The 15,736-nt window shown below is 43.9% G+C and overlaps 1 protein-coding gene across 2 annotated transcripts in view; it reads left to right on the top strand.

Moving 5' to 3' along the window:
- KIT (KIT proto-oncogene, receptor tyrosine kinase) overlaps window positions 1-5,803 on the top strand; it is an 88,388-nt gene extending 82,585 nt beyond the window's left edge. For both annotated transcript variants that reach the window (XM_045474026.1, XM_045474025.1), the window contains exons 18-21: window positions 1,563-1,674; window positions 1,786-1,885; window positions 2,249-2,354; window positions 3,458-5,803. In XM_045474026.1, coding sequence (XP_045329982.1) covers window positions 1,563-1,674; window positions 1,786-1,885; window positions 2,249-2,354; window positions 3,458-3,589 — 450 coding nt within the window. In that variant the 3' untranslated portion in view covers window positions 3,590-5,803. The remainder of the gene's footprint in view (window positions 1-1,562; window positions 1,675-1,785; window positions 1,886-2,248; window positions 2,355-3,457) is intronic.
- Window positions 5,804-15,736: the final 9,933 nt, after the last annotated feature.

The raw sequence follows: 15,736 nt of genomic DNA, 5'->3' as shown, positions 1-15,736 counted from the left end.
AAGATCCAGGAATCCAGAATGTCTGTAAGAGCAATAGTCCCAGCAAGTCTGACTCGATTTTAGCAGAGAGAGTTCAGGATGTGAAGTTCAGCTGTTGAATGTAAAGACCAATCTGCCTCTTGCCACCTTGGAATAGTCCTAGTCACCATGAGCCGCCCCTATTTATTGTGTGCTCGCTTGTGCAAGGCAATCGTTTAGAGATTGGTCTGTTGGCAGTACTGTGGTAAGCACTTTTGCCTACGTGATCTTATTTAACCCACCAAACAACTCGTGAAATATGAAGTATTATTTTTGCTTTCTAGCAGACTATATTGAGATTGTCTTTTTAAATTTTTTTTTTTTAACGTTTATTTATTTTTGAGATAGAGAGAGACAGAGCATGAACAGGGGAGGGGCAGAGAGAGAGGGAGACACAGAATCCGAAACGGGCTCCAGGCTCTGAGCTGTCAGCACAGAGCCCAACGCGGGGCTCGAACTCACGGACCGCGAGATCACGACCTGAGCCGAAGTTGGACGCCTAACCGACTGAGCCACCCAGGCGCCCCGAGATTGTCTTTTAATTACAGATACTTGTGACCTTCCCAGTGTATTCATGAAGGATGGTTTGGGTTTCATAGGACAGAAAACCCAAAAGAAAAGTAAAAGAAGTGTGGTAGCCGCAGGCCACGGCTGGTGTAGAGGTTCTGTGAAGCACTCAGGACCAAATCCTTCCATTTTCTTACATCTCTGGTGTAGCCCTCCTGTTCTTGGCCCAAGGTGGCCACTGGATAGCCAGCCACCACAGTCGGAAGGCAGGGTGGAGGAGGGATGAGAAGGGAAAAGAGCAAAGGGCACATGCCAGCCATCTTTTAAGAAGGTCTTCCTATAGTTGCCGTATCATACCTACAACCTAGTGTCCAGACTTGAGTCGCATGGCTACACCAAGCTGCAAAGGAGCTGGGAAATGTCGTTTCTATTGTAGGAGGCCATGTTTCTCTTATCAGGGAAAAGGGAAAACACATTGAGTGGTAACTCACAGACCTCTGTTACTCAAGGCCAGTGGCGGAGCCAGGATTTGAACCCATGTGTCTGCCTCTGACGGCTGTGCTCTTAACCACCATGCTGTATTGACTCAATGTCCCGCTTTTGAAAATGGGGATAGGATCGTGTGAGCCCCCAGTTTCAGAGGTAGTAGGAGTCATCTGAGGTCCTAGGGGAAAAGGCTTTTGCGAGATGGCGGGCAGTCAACTTCTCACCCTCACCCCCTCAGCAGGAGCAATGTCTACAGGAATTTTTTTTTTTTTTTAGCTTCTTTAAATTTTTTTTTTTTTTTCCAACGTTTATTTATTTTTGGGACAGAGAGAGACAGAGCATGAACGGGGGAGGGGCAGAGAGAGAGGGAGACACAGAATCGGAAACAGGCTCCAGGCTCTGAGCCATCAGCCCAGAGCCCGACACGGGGCTCAAACTCACGGACCGCGAGATCGTGACCTGGCTGAAGTCGGACGCTTAACCGACTGCGCCACCCAGGCGCCCCTAGTTTCTTAATTAACCTGGCCGAATCTGTTGTGCTTCCATTACAGGCTCGGCTACCTGTGAAGTGGATGGCACCTGAAAGCATTTTCAACTGTGTGTACACATTTGAAAGTGATGTCTGGTCCTATGGGATTTTTCTGTGGGAGCTGTTCTCTTTAGGTAAAATGCCTTGCCAAAGGCACCTTGGTTAGACTCAGCATCTTCTTTAAGGTTTGTCAGTGTCCTGCTTGCTTATTAGTAACACTGATTTGCAAACCGTTTGTGCCTCAGGAAGCAGCCCCTACCCTGGAATGCCAGTCGACTCTAAGTTCTACAAGATGATCAAGGAAGGGTTCCGAATGCTCAGCCCTGAGCACGCACCTGCTGAAATGTAAGGGCCGACACGTTTTCTTTCAGATAGTGCTTCCCCTTTTATTTTCCTTTACGAAGATAGAAACCCAGATGTTAAGGGTTTTCACTGGTACGGTTTGAAATGTCAATGTCACCTGGTTCCTTTTTATGACATCTTGATCAAATGTCATTTGTGTAGCTTATTTTCATAATCTCTTGTCACCAAATATGCGGAAAGTTTCAGCCACCTTTCACATGTACGGTGTTTTATTTCATCACGCACGTGCCATTCAGTATGTCCGTTTGCACGGCCCTGGAATTTGAGATTGTCACATGGCATACGCCGTGAGAAGCCAGGTTAACGGCATTGGGGGGTGATAGAAAATGGCTTTCTGCTTTGCAGGTATGACATAATGAAGACTTGCTGGGATGCTGATCCCCTGAAAAGGCCAACATTCAAGCAGATCGTGCAGCTAATCGAGAAGCAGATTTCAGATAGCACCAATCATGTGAGTTCCCTCTGGCCAGGCGTAGAACCTCCTTCCTTTCTCTTGGTTCCAGATGCATCCTTCTGAGGCTCTGGGGGTGAAGACCTTTATTCATCCCTTCTCTCCTTGGCTTAGGTGGCAAACTGGGCTTTGGGCAGCCACGTAAAGCAATGGAAACAGTTCTTTCTGCCCGGCTCCCCTTTCTGAGCCTAAACACATGAGATGAGAAGGAAAAAGAGTGGAGGGCTTTGCATGCAGAAATGTGGAAGCGGAACGTTCCATAAGGATGTGCCGTGTTTCCTCCCCCACCCCAAGTGCCGGTCATGGGGTCGGCGTGTTCTCTGTGTCACGTGTCATGGCCCTTCAGCCTTTGGACAGTGGGGGTAATATGAACTAGAATGAAGGCATAGAAAAGACAGCTTGTTACTGCAGTGAAATAGACCTTCTGCTCAAACAAGCATAGCCAGAAAATGGTAGCTAGCTGTCATGCCCACAAGCCATATAGAATGAAGAGCTGTTTGAAGTTGGGAGATCCCTCCCAGTGATTTGGGGAGGGGGGGCGTTCAAAACTCAAATCCATTATTTCTTCTCCTGCTCTTAAGGAAGAATTTGTGATCCTTACTATAACTCGGATTTATTTAAGCTGCTTTTTTTAATGGATCGTGGCTCGGAGCTACCTTTTCTAAGAGCACACCACTGATATTTTTGGGTTAAAGCTTGCTTTTCCTGGTGTCTGAGCAGATTTCAAATACAACAGCATTTCCCACCCCTGGAAGGGCCACCGATTTCCCAGCAAATGACATCAGCCATTGGGTTCATCATTGTCCGCAGAGGTTTATAAAGCTTTTTAATAGGTTAGATGATACTTGTTCCCAGATGCGTCCCAGCACATTTTTTTGCCATCACTTTTTATGTATCAGACCTGGGGGGAAATGAGGGCTAAAACAAAGCTTGTGTTTCCTTTTGTCAATAGGATTGGGGTTTTGGCCGTGAAAGTCTTGTAAGTCTCCTCCCTTTAAAAGGCCTTGTAAGTTATTTGCGATCCCGGAGCCCAAATGGGCCCCTTTGTCGTTGTGTTCGTGGTGTAGGGACTGGCATGTTAACTGTGGGCTTGTTTTCCTCAGATTTATTCCAACCTAGCAAACTGCAGCCCGAACCGGGAGCGCCCCACAGCGGTGGACCATTGTGTGCGGATCAATTCTGTGGGCAGCAGCACATCTTCTACCCAGCCTCTGCTGGTCCACGAGGATGCCTGAAGCAGGAGGAACGCCGGGGTCTCCCCAGCGAGAACGATCCCTCTTCTTTTGGTTCCTATCCTGGTTATTTCGTTCCCCCTTCAACTCGCATCCTTCCTGTTCCAGGGTAGAGGACACCCCGCTGTAATCCCGTCTTTACAAGCACACTTTAGTGGCCAATGATTTTTGTCATCAGCCACCACGCTATTGTAAGGGTTCGAACTGCACATATCCCTGATAACGAGGCAGCCCCCATTAACGAAAACCAAACAAAACAAAAACAAAATGCAGACTTGGAGCCAGGGAGGGTGGGATGGGCCACACACCCTGGGGCCTTTCCAAGGCTTCTCCACTTTCTGTTTGAAGAGCAGAGTTGATAGTTTATTTGAATCATTGGCAATAGTCGCCTTTGGGCCTCATAACCGTCCATAATGATACGATGACGCAGCAAGATTAGAAGCTGAAACCTGATCTCTTGATGTGGAAAATGGAATGTTATTGGAACAAAGGGCAGAAGTCTATGAATATCTGGGCTTAAGAAATCTAGGATTTCGTGCTGAGGAATGAGACATAGGCCATGGAAATACGCTCCCCGAGCAGGAATATAAGACTCGCTGCTGGGCATGAGCCTTTGTACTACTGACCTGATCTGTAAATAGAGTTCGCTATTAGGGCGCTGAATCGGAGAGAAGGCCTCCCCAGCCAGCATTTGTATATACTCCTCTATAAATTGTACATGTTCATATATTGAGCAGAGAAAACCCACAAGATGTAGTTTCTGGATATGACCCTGGCTCAAGTCTGCTGTGTGTAGAAATAGATTAAGGGCCAGACAAATTTGAAGGAAACAGTGCTTTTTTTTTTTTTTTAAGAAAAAAAAAAAAACCATAATTGCCAAGCACAATCTTAACAAAGATCTCCTTTTGTAGCCTATGAACTTGCTCTGCAGATGCTCCAGAACAAGCCTACCAGCTTCAGAATGGCATTGTGCTCAATGGATTGGATGCCATTTGAGAAAGTGACTGACTGACTGCATGACTCCCTCGGGAGTGACAAAACAGTGCTGTTTTAGTTTGGATCCTTCTGTAGCCAGACATTAAGTTTAGATTCAGCCTCCTCTGCAGGCATATCCTGGACACCGGGCCAGTACCTATATAAGTGTGTGTGTGTGTGTGCGTGTGTGTATGCTTATAGACAAATATTTTGGGGGGTATTCTTGCCTTGAGCCCAAGAGGGTCCTTCAACACTCAAGAAGCAGCTTGGCCTTCATCATCAGTACTACTCTTGCTTCTCCTCACCCAGCTGTCCCGAGGAGCTTCCCGAAAGCTTACATAGCAGCCATGTAGGAAGCAGAGTGCTTGAGTACTTATTTATTTGCAATCCACCAACACTTAAAGCACTCTGATGTTTATATACTCAACATACTGTATCCGTTCCTTAGACGTAAGGCTACTCTCCCGCTGAAACATATTTAAATTGTACCCTTTGGGCTGTAGCCTGGATATTATTCTTAGAGTTGACTTTTTTTTTTTTTTTTTTTTTTTAATAACTCCCTGCCCAACCGTCAGAGGTCCCTGTGTACGCGGCCATGTTTGTTGTCTCGCGAGATTCAGGTATGCCGCCCTCACGGTTCCCCCTCCTGGGTCCCTTAGACTACATTTAGAGAACTGTGGTCGTTTAGCTGGAAGTAACCATTTGCACTGGAGTTCTATACTCTCGCACCTTTCCAAAGGTAACAGGTTTTGGGGTTTTGTTATCGCGTAAGAGATTGTCGCTATTTGCCATACTTTGTCAGAGAATTTCCTTTGTGTTTCCATTGACTTTGACCATAGTAAGATACGTGGCTGTTGATTGTGGGTGTCTAGGTACTTCAGGGGCACTTCACTGAGAGTTTTGTCTTGGATATTCTTGAAAGTTTATATTTTTATAGTTGTGTTTTTTTTTTTTTTTTTTCCCCCACATTGGATGTTTCTTTGCAGTGGCTTAATGTTTGAAATTATTTTATGGCTTTTTTTTTTTTGTAAATATTGAAATGTAGCAATAATGTCTTTTGAATAATTCCCCAGCCCATGAGTCCTTGAAAGTATTTTTTATATATACAGTAACTTTATGTGTAAATATGTGCGCGGTGCAAGTTTAAAGGATGTTGATGTTCCATGTGTCTTTTTCCTGGTGTATTGTCCAACTATTGACAGTTCTGAAGAATTCTAATAAAAGTGTACATATATAAATCAAGTGGAACTTTTTTTTATTATTTTTTCAAGCTTGGTGAAACTCAGCTTCAAAGCGTTAAAGGGCATTCAGCCTGACGTTAGAAAATTTGTACCTAGGGGTGCCTGGGTGGCCCGGTCGGTTAAGCATCTGACTCTTGATTTCGGTTCAGGTCACAATCTCACGGTTCATGGGATCAAGCTCTGTGTTGGGTTCTGTGATTCTCTCTCTCTCCCTCTCTCTCTCTCTCTGCCCCTCTCTCGTGCTTGATCTCTCTCTCAAAATAAACAAACATTAAAAAAAAGTTTATACCTAGTGTGCGTAAGATACAACCAAGACCATCAGATCACTGGGGTTTATATACTTGAAGATTCCACAAACCCTTATTAAGAATTTAGAATGTGCTATATTTTCTCATTTTATTTTTACAACCCAAGGTCTCCATTTATTTTATTTTATTTTATTTTATTTTATTTTATTTTATTTTATTTTATTTTATTTTATTTTATTTTATTTTTATTTTTATTTTATTTATTTATATTTTAATTTACATCCAAGTTAGCATATAGCGCAATCATGATTTCAGGAGTAGATTCCAGTGATTCATCCCCTATGTATAACACCCACTGCTCCTCTCAACAAGTGTCTCCCTTAATGCCCCTTACCCATTTAGCCCGTGCCCCCCACCCACAGCCCCTCCAGCAACCCTCAGTGTGTTCTCTGTATTTAAGAGTCTCTTATGTTTTGTCCCCCTACTTGTTTTTATATTATTTTTTGCTTCCCTTCCCTTATGTTCATCTGTTTTCTATCTTAAGTGAAGTCCTATGATATTTGTCTTTCTCTGACTAATTCTGCTTAGCATTATGCCCTCCAGTTCATCCACGTAGTTGCAAATGGCAAGATTTCCTTCTTTTTGATTCCTGAGTAGTACTCCATTGTCTATATATACCACATCTTCTTTATCCATTCATCTGCCGATGGACATTTGGGCTCTTTCCATATTTTGGTTGTTGTCAGCACTGCTACCTGCATTTGCACTACTAGGTATATATCCAAGGGATACAGGTGTGCCGTTTCAAAGGGGCACATACACCCCACGGTCTCCGTTTAAATTGAAAAATACGTATATGAAACAATTTGAGAATACTACACATGGCTACAATTATTACTAGGTTGACTTATGTGAAATGACCCATTTTGTAGGCAAAATGATGGTGAAACAGCAACAGTGTTGTGTGGTCCAGTCTAATATAACTGGCCTGTTTCCTCCTAAAAGAGATTGTCGAAAAATTAACGTGAACTGTAAAGTAATTCACAGGGTTGACACGAGGCATCCCAAGAAAGTGGTTTGTGTTCTTGTTGGCTTGGATTTTGAAGAGCGGTTATTCCGTTGTGAGATGTTCATGCTCCACCCTTCGACCTTATTCTCACTTGCTTCTGGAACATTAAGTTCTGTCACTTGCTTGGAGGAAGCTGATTTGTGCCAGGTGGTTGGGTACTGTCTTGTGGCTGATTTGTGCCAGGTGGTTGGGTACTGTCTTGTGGCCAGAACATCCTTTGTGATCAGGAAGCTCCGTCCAGAACCTCCACAGGGCCCGAGAGTCCTCCCAGCCTGAAACAAAGAACGACCACTAACCACGCGATCTTACTAAAAATGGGTTAGGCACACAAAAGATCATCAGTTTTGATTTTCTTTATTGACACGGCATCTATACCTATAGTAGAACCTCCAGAAAGGAAAGGGGAGAGGGCTGAAAGGTGACTGTGAAGAAGAGGAATCCTCTTAAAATCAGGGGGGAATTGTGTGGCTAGGACACATCAATAGTCTGAAATACAGACCCACATTTCTGTCCAGCATTTTCCACTATTACAGGAATGAAAGCTGGTTGACCACAGAACAAAGGAGTCCTTTCTTTCTGAATGTTTTCAGTGTCACTTAGACTTTTTCATGTGTGTGAAATCTTGAGTTAAAAGCAGTCAATGGCAAGGGAACCTAGATGGCTCAGTCGGTTAAGCATCCGACTTGGTTCTGGCTCAGGTCATGACCTCACAGTTTCATGAGTTCGAGCCCCACGACGTGCTCTGCGTTGACAGCATGGAGCCTGCTTGGGATTCTTTCCCTCTCTCCCTCTCTCTCTCTTTCTCTCTGCCCCTCCCCGGCTCACGCTGTCTCTGTCTCTCTCAAAGTAAATAAGTAAACTTTTAAAAAAAGAAAAAAAAAAAGCTGTCAAAGGCTCCTGTATTACTAGCCTCTAGTTATTCCCTCACTGGCCCAGCTTTTAGTCACAAAGTGAGTATCAGGTGTTTGTCCTGGCTCAAACTAGGTTCAAATCCGGGTTCCAGCCTTGTCTCGACTACTTACTGATGTGTGGTATCGGGCAGATTGGCTCTGGAAATCTGTTTCCATAATAGTGGGATCTGACTCAATATACTAATATGAAGCTATCAAGACCCCATTCATATGCCTAACACATAAATGGTCCTCACAAATGGTAACGTTTGTCATGACTAATTTGACTCACTAGGAACGAAGAAGATGCTCCTGTAACCAGCATAACCCAGCTGGTGTCCCATGTAGATTTTTGCCAGGAATGCAGGTTCCCTGATCAAGCCTTCCTTCCCAGCTTCTCTCATATTACCGTAGACCCGTGAACACACCCCATTCTTTCTGCCTTCACCCATTCAGACTTCATATGGTCTCTTCCCTTCCAATCAGCTCCCACCTTTCAAGACCAAGGAAACGATCTCAATTGGCAGTTGCCTCTCAATTCCCATGGCATTCTGTACCTGTACTTCTTACTGCTCTTAAAATCTTGGGGCGCCTGGGTGGCGCAGTCGGTTAAGCGTCCGACTTCAGCCAGGTCACGATCTCGCGGTCCGTGAGTTCGAGCCCCGCGTCGGGCTCTGGGCTGATGGCTCAGAGCCTGGAGCCTGTTTCCGATTCTGTGTCTCCCTCTCTCTCTGCCCCTCCCCCGTTCATGCTCTGTCTCTCTCTGTCCCAAAAATAAATAAACGTTGAAAAAAAAAAAATTCTATTCTGCTTTATGCTGTAATTATTTTGGTTCTTACATCTGCTCCCCACACCCCCTTTCTCCTGTCTTAAAATCGATTAGCATAAAATCCCTGTATGTGCTAGGATCGCTAGTTTTATTGGGTATCCTCTACTTGTCAAAATATTTACCCAAACATTCAGGGGTTAAATTGCTCAGAAGGTCGTGAGAGGTTGAGACTTGCCTAAGTTCACTTAGTACAACATGGAGCCAGAATTTGAATCCACATCGGAGTCTCTGTACTTCCGTGGTGGCAAATATCATGGGTCATCCCATGCTGGCGTCCCCCATTCCATGTCCACATGGACATCACTCATCTATCTATCATTCCTTCTCACAGAGCCACAATGCCTTAGAAGTCCCGATCTTCTCCAGGAAGCCCATACAAATCCACTGGAGTTAGCCTCAGGCGAGACTTACCCATCACCCTTAGATGATTACCACGGTTCATATTAACACACAAGTGGTCTCTGTCTCACATACTCCTGAAGCTTCTAGCACAGTGCCCATGAGTGATTAATTAATATCTTTTAATGAATACTTCAACATTCCATCAGCATGGGCCAAGGAAGAGTCATCTGGGAAGAAATGGGTCCAGGAAGGACAGGAAATACAAGACAACACAACTTTTACCCAGAGTGGGGCCTGGGTAGGCAGCTTCATTTTACACTCACTGGGGGGTGAGGCTTGGGGGAGAAGGGGAAAGGGGAACTAGGAAAGTTCTTTTGGGCAGCCTTGTTGAGGCATGCACACCTGCTTTGTGGGAAGGAGGACACGAGAAGTAGACAAAAGGGGTGACTTGGAAGGGTAGGGAGGAAGGGAAAGTGACAGAACTTCTCTTCCTTAGTCGGAGTGGGGAGAGACACTAAAGTTGCCAGTAGGTCTCTGGGCTGGAAGTACAGAAATTGCAGACAGGAGACCTCTCCCAATCAAGGCTTGATCTTGGGAGCAGGTTGTTGCGGGCAGCATCTGCCTGGAGAGTCACCCCCCCACCCCCCGTCCAGGAGGGGACCTGGGGCTACCTGGGCTGTATCTGGAAGTACCAGCTGGTCAGCCTTCTAGGGAAGTTTTGTGAAGCAAAGTACTAGTCCACCGGGGCTGTTGGAACAAAGCACTGAGCACTGGGAGCGGGGCTGGGCGTAAACAACAGAGATGCGTTGTCTCACTGTTCTGGAGGTCAGCTGTCTGAGAACCACTGTGTTGGTAGGGTTGGTTCCTTCCGAGGGCTGCCGAGAGAATTTGTTTCATGCCTCTCTCCCAGCTTTGGGTGGTTTGCTGGCAGTCTTTGGCATTCGTTGGCTTGTAGATCTCTGCCTTCTTCACATGGTGTTCTCCTTCTGTGTGTATGTCTGTGTCCAAATCCCCTCTTTTTATAAGGATACCGGTCATGTCAGATTAAGGGTCTACCCTACTCCAGTATGACCTCACCTTAACTAATTGCATCTACAATGACTTTATTTCCAAATAAGGTCACTTTCTGAGGTAGTGAGAGTTGGTTACCATTATGACTTCCATATGAATTTGGTGAGATGTAATCAATCCATACCAGAAGGGATTGTATTGTAGCAGGTGGCCTGGTCGTCACTAGAGTAGGAAAAATGGCTCTCTAAAAGCTTTAAGAATGTGATCTCCAAAGTAAAAATTTCAAAGCATCCTTTTCCATTTTTCTATTGCTTATAACAGTGTCTAGAACAGTACCTGGTCTGTAGCAGACACTCAATACTCATGGAATGAATGCAGCTTCATGAAATGGGAAACCTCCTCGTTGCAACTTGCCTTCTGGCCTGCCCTCCCTGGTCCACCTGTTTTCCTTCATCACCCTTTAAAGTCTGGAATGCTGGGTCTGGTCCTTTGTTTTCATTTGACATGCTCTCCCCAAGCTCTGGTCTATCTCATCCAGTCCCTGGGATGTGGATGTCACCTACCAGCTGACAATTTCCAACAATATCTCTGACATCTATCCCCTCAGATAGACTGTGGTGGCCAGGTAAAACAGACGACACCCAGTTACATGTTCTGTGTGCCATTTGGGACTCACAGATACCAAATATTATTTACCTTAAATGCAAATTAAATTGGGTATCCTGTATTCTGTTTGCTAAATCTAATCACCCTGGTCTAGATTTGGGGCATCTTGAAGCTAGGGACTGCACCTAATTAATTGTTGACTATTCAAGGCCCAACCCATGGAAGAAATGTAGAATTTCAGTGATCTCTCTCTCTCTCTCTCACACACACACACACCAACAACCCAAAAACCAAAAACCAAAAAAAAAAAACCCCAAAAACCAGGAAGAATTTGATTTTCAGGAAGGTCTGCAGGTGGCAAGCCTTAAGGGGATTATTTCACCTTTATTCTTGAACAGTGTTTTCACTGGAAATAAAATTCAAGGACAGCAATTCTATTTGGTTCATTCATTTCAGCACATTTATTTCCAGTCTCTTCTGATTTCCATCATTGACGTTGAGAAGTCAGATCAGTCTGTTCTTTTGAAGATAGTTATTTGTCTTTCTTTGTTGATTCTAACATTGTCTCTTTGTCTTTGGTCTTTGTAGTTTCACTATGATATGTCCAAGCTCAAATTATTTTTGTTTATCTTATTAGGGATTCTTTGACTTCTAGAATCTGTGGATTTGTGTCTTTCATCAATATTGGACCATTCTTAGCCCTTTTTAAATTGCCTCTGTCCATTGTGTTTCTCTTCTCCTTCTAGGTCCAATTCAGTGCACCATAGAGACTCTCACTCTGCCCTTGTGTCTTTTAATCCAGCTTTCATATTTTCATCTTTTTGTCTTTCCATGCTACATGCAAGGTAGTTTCTGTTCTTCCTGTTTTCTGAATTCCCCTTCAGCTCCTGTCCGTGGAGAATATTTTTCAGCAATTCTATTGAGGTACAATTAACATATCATAAAACCCATTCCCTGTACGTGTATAATTCAGTTATTTTGTTAACTTTATAGAGTTGCACATCCATCCCTTTGATATAGTTTTAGAACATTGCTATCATCCCCCAAATTTCTCTCATACCTGTTTATAGTTAATAGATATTCAGATAATTTTGATGAGTTACTTTTCAATACTCTTCCCTTGTAAGATGACACCACATATCTGACTCTCTGAGAGTGTACACATGCTCACTGAGTCTGACTGTCTCTGGGATCTTTCTAGATGTTTTGGTCATATAACTAATAGGTTACCTTATTTGGATAATTATCAGTGATGATGATGGTGATAACGATGATGGTGGTAACTATCATTTATTGAATGTCTACTATGTACCTGGATGTATATTGGCTATTTTACACTTATTTCCTTATTTGAGCCTCAAGATAACACCAGGAGGTAGATATTACCTATCTCCATCTGAAGATGAAAAAACTTTACCTCTCAGGCTCACTGTCTTGCCCTCAATCTCATGTTTAAGAGCAGTGGAGCTGAAACGCACACACTAGTTTGTTTGACCCCTGAATCCTAGGATTTTAAACAGTAATGTCACTGTTCTAGTTGGTACATGGGCAAGCCCTTTATTGTCTTTTTCTGGGCTTTGGATGATATTTTAGCCATTTTATTCACCTTCAAAAATGGAAGAAAAGGTAAAGAAATCAAATCAACCACTTTGCTACTTATTACCAACGCTACTAAATTTGGGTGAGGATGATGGTTGAAGTAAAAATTAATAATGAAGTTCCAGAATTATCTATCGCTCTCACAGCTTCGTGATCTGTCCGCCTCCTTATATGCCATGTGAACTTCCCCCGCGTCCTCCAGGAACGTTTCCCCTTTTCCCTCTGTGTTTCAAAGAACAGTCTTGTTCATCTGAGCCTCGTGAGAAAAACAAAACAAAATGTTGGGTTTGCAGAGGGAGTGGGGTCTGAAGTGCAGAGAAGAGCATCAGAGAGAGGGCAAATCCAAGGATTTCGGTTCAGTGAGAGTGGGGGTGAACACAACACTTTGCCTTTGCTTCAACAGTTGTTATTGTTGGTTATAAATTAACAAGCTGTTACCCATATGTCTCCTTCACTGTTGATTCCACTTTTGTTGGTTAAATGCAGCTTTTATGATGTGGGTTCTTCTATGAGGGGTTTAACCTCACAAGGGCTGGGTCCTCAGGGTAAATGTTCCTAGTTGAAATAAACATTCTCGAGCGGCTTGCCTATGTGTCTCCGTCCATGGTTGGCTTTGAAGTGTGCGTGCTTTTTCAAGCACATCAGCAGGACTGTGGTGTAGTTTATGAGACTGACCTTTTTCTTTGTGGTCTGTGGCTTAGCAGCCTCTCTTATTCTATAGCAAATGAAGAACGAAGACAGGCAAAGAGGACGTTTTCATGGCTGCTTGCCTCAGGATGTGAATAAGCATTCTGGGGCAGCTGAAAACATTTGCGTCCACACAACAGGCTGCCCGGCCCGAGTGTCCAATCCCCCTCGTATGGCATCGTTTGCCCCTAATCAGAACACATTTTACTTTGGGGGAGGGTCTGGTAGGGAAAACTGGTATGGGTGAACTGACTGTCTCTACTGCCTACCGCTAAATATTCCAGTCGACGTTACAATAGGACGTGAAGGTAGTTTTCGTTTGGCGAGCTGATCAATTCACAACTACGTGAAGTGGCTTTGTTCAGAAAAATACAGAGACCTCAAACAGATTCAGTGAAAAACAGTGCTGTCACTGACTTATGGCTGTAGGGACATGGGTATGAGAAATGGAGCGTGTGTGCTAATTCTTCCAGATCACACTTACCTAGCTCTTATGTTCTCAGTGCTCGCATACATTAACTAATCTCATCCTCTCAACACCCATATGCAGTAGTTATTATTTTATGGATCAGGAAACTAAGGCACGGAGAGGTCAGGTAGCTCGACCAAGGTCAGGCAGCTGGTGAGTGGCAGAGGCAGGGTTTGAATTCAGGGCGTCTGGCTTCAGAGTCTGGGTTCTGAGCATTATGTCAAACTGCCTCGCTGTGTATTTATTATCCTGTTTTCATCAAGACAGACTACCTGGGTCAGTAAAGGCCTTGTGTTTTGTCCTGGTCTAGGATGAAAGAAGGGGTCTTTCCCATAACGCTCCCTAGACATGAGTGAGCTTCATGTCCTGTTGGCCTTCTTTCCTCCTGGGCTGATGAGCAATTAGGTTGGAACCTTGCAAAATGCGACAGCTTTTTCAAAAAGGGAGAGAGGAAGTCCCCAGGATGAATAGGTGCTCAGAGCACATGCTGGTGACCATTTACCCCAGGTCTCTGAAATGCTTAATGTCTAAAGGTGACAGGGAAGGTTGAAGACAATGGTCTAGTGGAAGGCATTCCAAGCCCGCCATTGCCCTGTGCCTCTATTTACCATGTGGCTGACTCCCTTTTTTTTTTCCCTTTAAGTGACCACGTATTCAATACTAAGTGCCTAACTGCATTATTTCATCTTATGCTCATAACAGTCCTAGAAGGTATAAATTTATCTGCGTTACACAAATGAGGAAGCTATGTAAGAGTGAGATTAAGTAAATTGTTTTTGACTCCAAAGTCCCTCTCAATGGAATTGGAAGTTCTTGACTTCTTTTGTTGCTGTCACTGCTGCCGCCCAAGGTACACGAGAATCCCAATAAGCAAACCCGTGGCAAGGGGGGGGTCCCAGAAGTCCACCTGCCAGGCTCTCATCCCCCATTCCATGGCTACCCCCAGACTCTCTAGTCTTACACAGACCACATTTTGAAGCACTGAAAGTCCCCTGCATTTCAGCAGCTTAAAATCCCATCCCGCCTGCTGGGGTTGGCTATGGCTCATGCCTTCTCTTGCTGGAAGACTTCCTGGCCTGAAGCACTTTGGGGGCAGTCCCCAGCCACTTAACCACAGACTCCTCTTTTGACTTAACAGGGAAATAAGGAAGGAAGTACACCTTCCTTGTCTGCAGGTTTTCCAGTCTTCTCCAGCACCAATTTGTTTCCAATTTTCTTTTTAATTTGTAGGTAATATACTACCATTTTGAAAAGATTTGTTTAACTGTTACTCCTCCTTCGGTAATCAATAAGTTTGGTATGGTTCCTCCCATGCCTTTCTACTTGTCTATCCACCTATTTCTGTTATTTAAAGAAATGGGAATATTATTGGAACTGCAACTTACATTTTTAAATTCTCATGTATTGTGATGATCATTCCAGAGCATCACACATAAACTGAACTTAGGATTTCCTATAGTATGGACATACCAAAAGCCTGATGTTTTCAGATAAGAACTTATCACATTGGCTACTGGAAGTCTAAGACCTAACATTTCTGGTCCACTCATAACAAATGTAGAGGGTGGCATGCATTTGTTTGTTAGAGTTTGAAGCTAAATCAAGGGGAAGTATGTGATAATAGATCTTAGTCAGTGTATTAAATAAAGATGATCCATCGGAGAGGGTACAGAGCAGTGCTGGGCAGGTACATGTGTTCATTAAAGGTTAATGAAGTCTGAAAGTATAATATACTTCAGTAAGTTAAAAAAGGACTAAGAAAGTAGAAGGAATATTAATTGGTCTGGATTGGTTTTTAGTCAATGTATTTTAATTTTCTTTATGTTTATTTTTGAGAGAGAGACACACAGAGCATGAGCAGGGGAGGGGCACAGAGAGAGAGGGAGACACAGAATCCAGAGCAGGCTCCAGGCTCCGAGCCATCAGTGCAGAACCCAATGCGGGGCTCGAACCCAAGGACTGCAAGATCATGACCTGAGCCAAAGTCGGGCGCTCAACCGACTGAGCCACCCAGGCATCTCAATATATTTTAGAAGATTATTAGCTTTTCTTAGATGTCTAAAGGAAATTGGGAGAAAGGAGTTATTTCTCAATCATACACATTTCTATAGCTCAGTTGCCTATGATTAAAATAAAGGCAAATCACGCCAGTGTTACATTAGATACAGACTATAAAATAGGCTG

The sequence above is a fragment of the Leopardus geoffroyi genome, chromosome B1, assembly GCF_018350155.1.
Source record: "Leopardus geoffroyi isolate Oge1 chromosome B1, O.geoffroyi_Oge1_pat1.0, whole genome shotgun sequence".
Classification (NCBI taxonomy): Eukaryota; Metazoa; Chordata; class Mammalia; order Carnivora; family Felidae; genus Leopardus; species Leopardus geoffroyi.
Note: the sequence above shows the minus strand (reverse complement) of the source record. Positions and strands in the feature narration are given on the sequence as shown.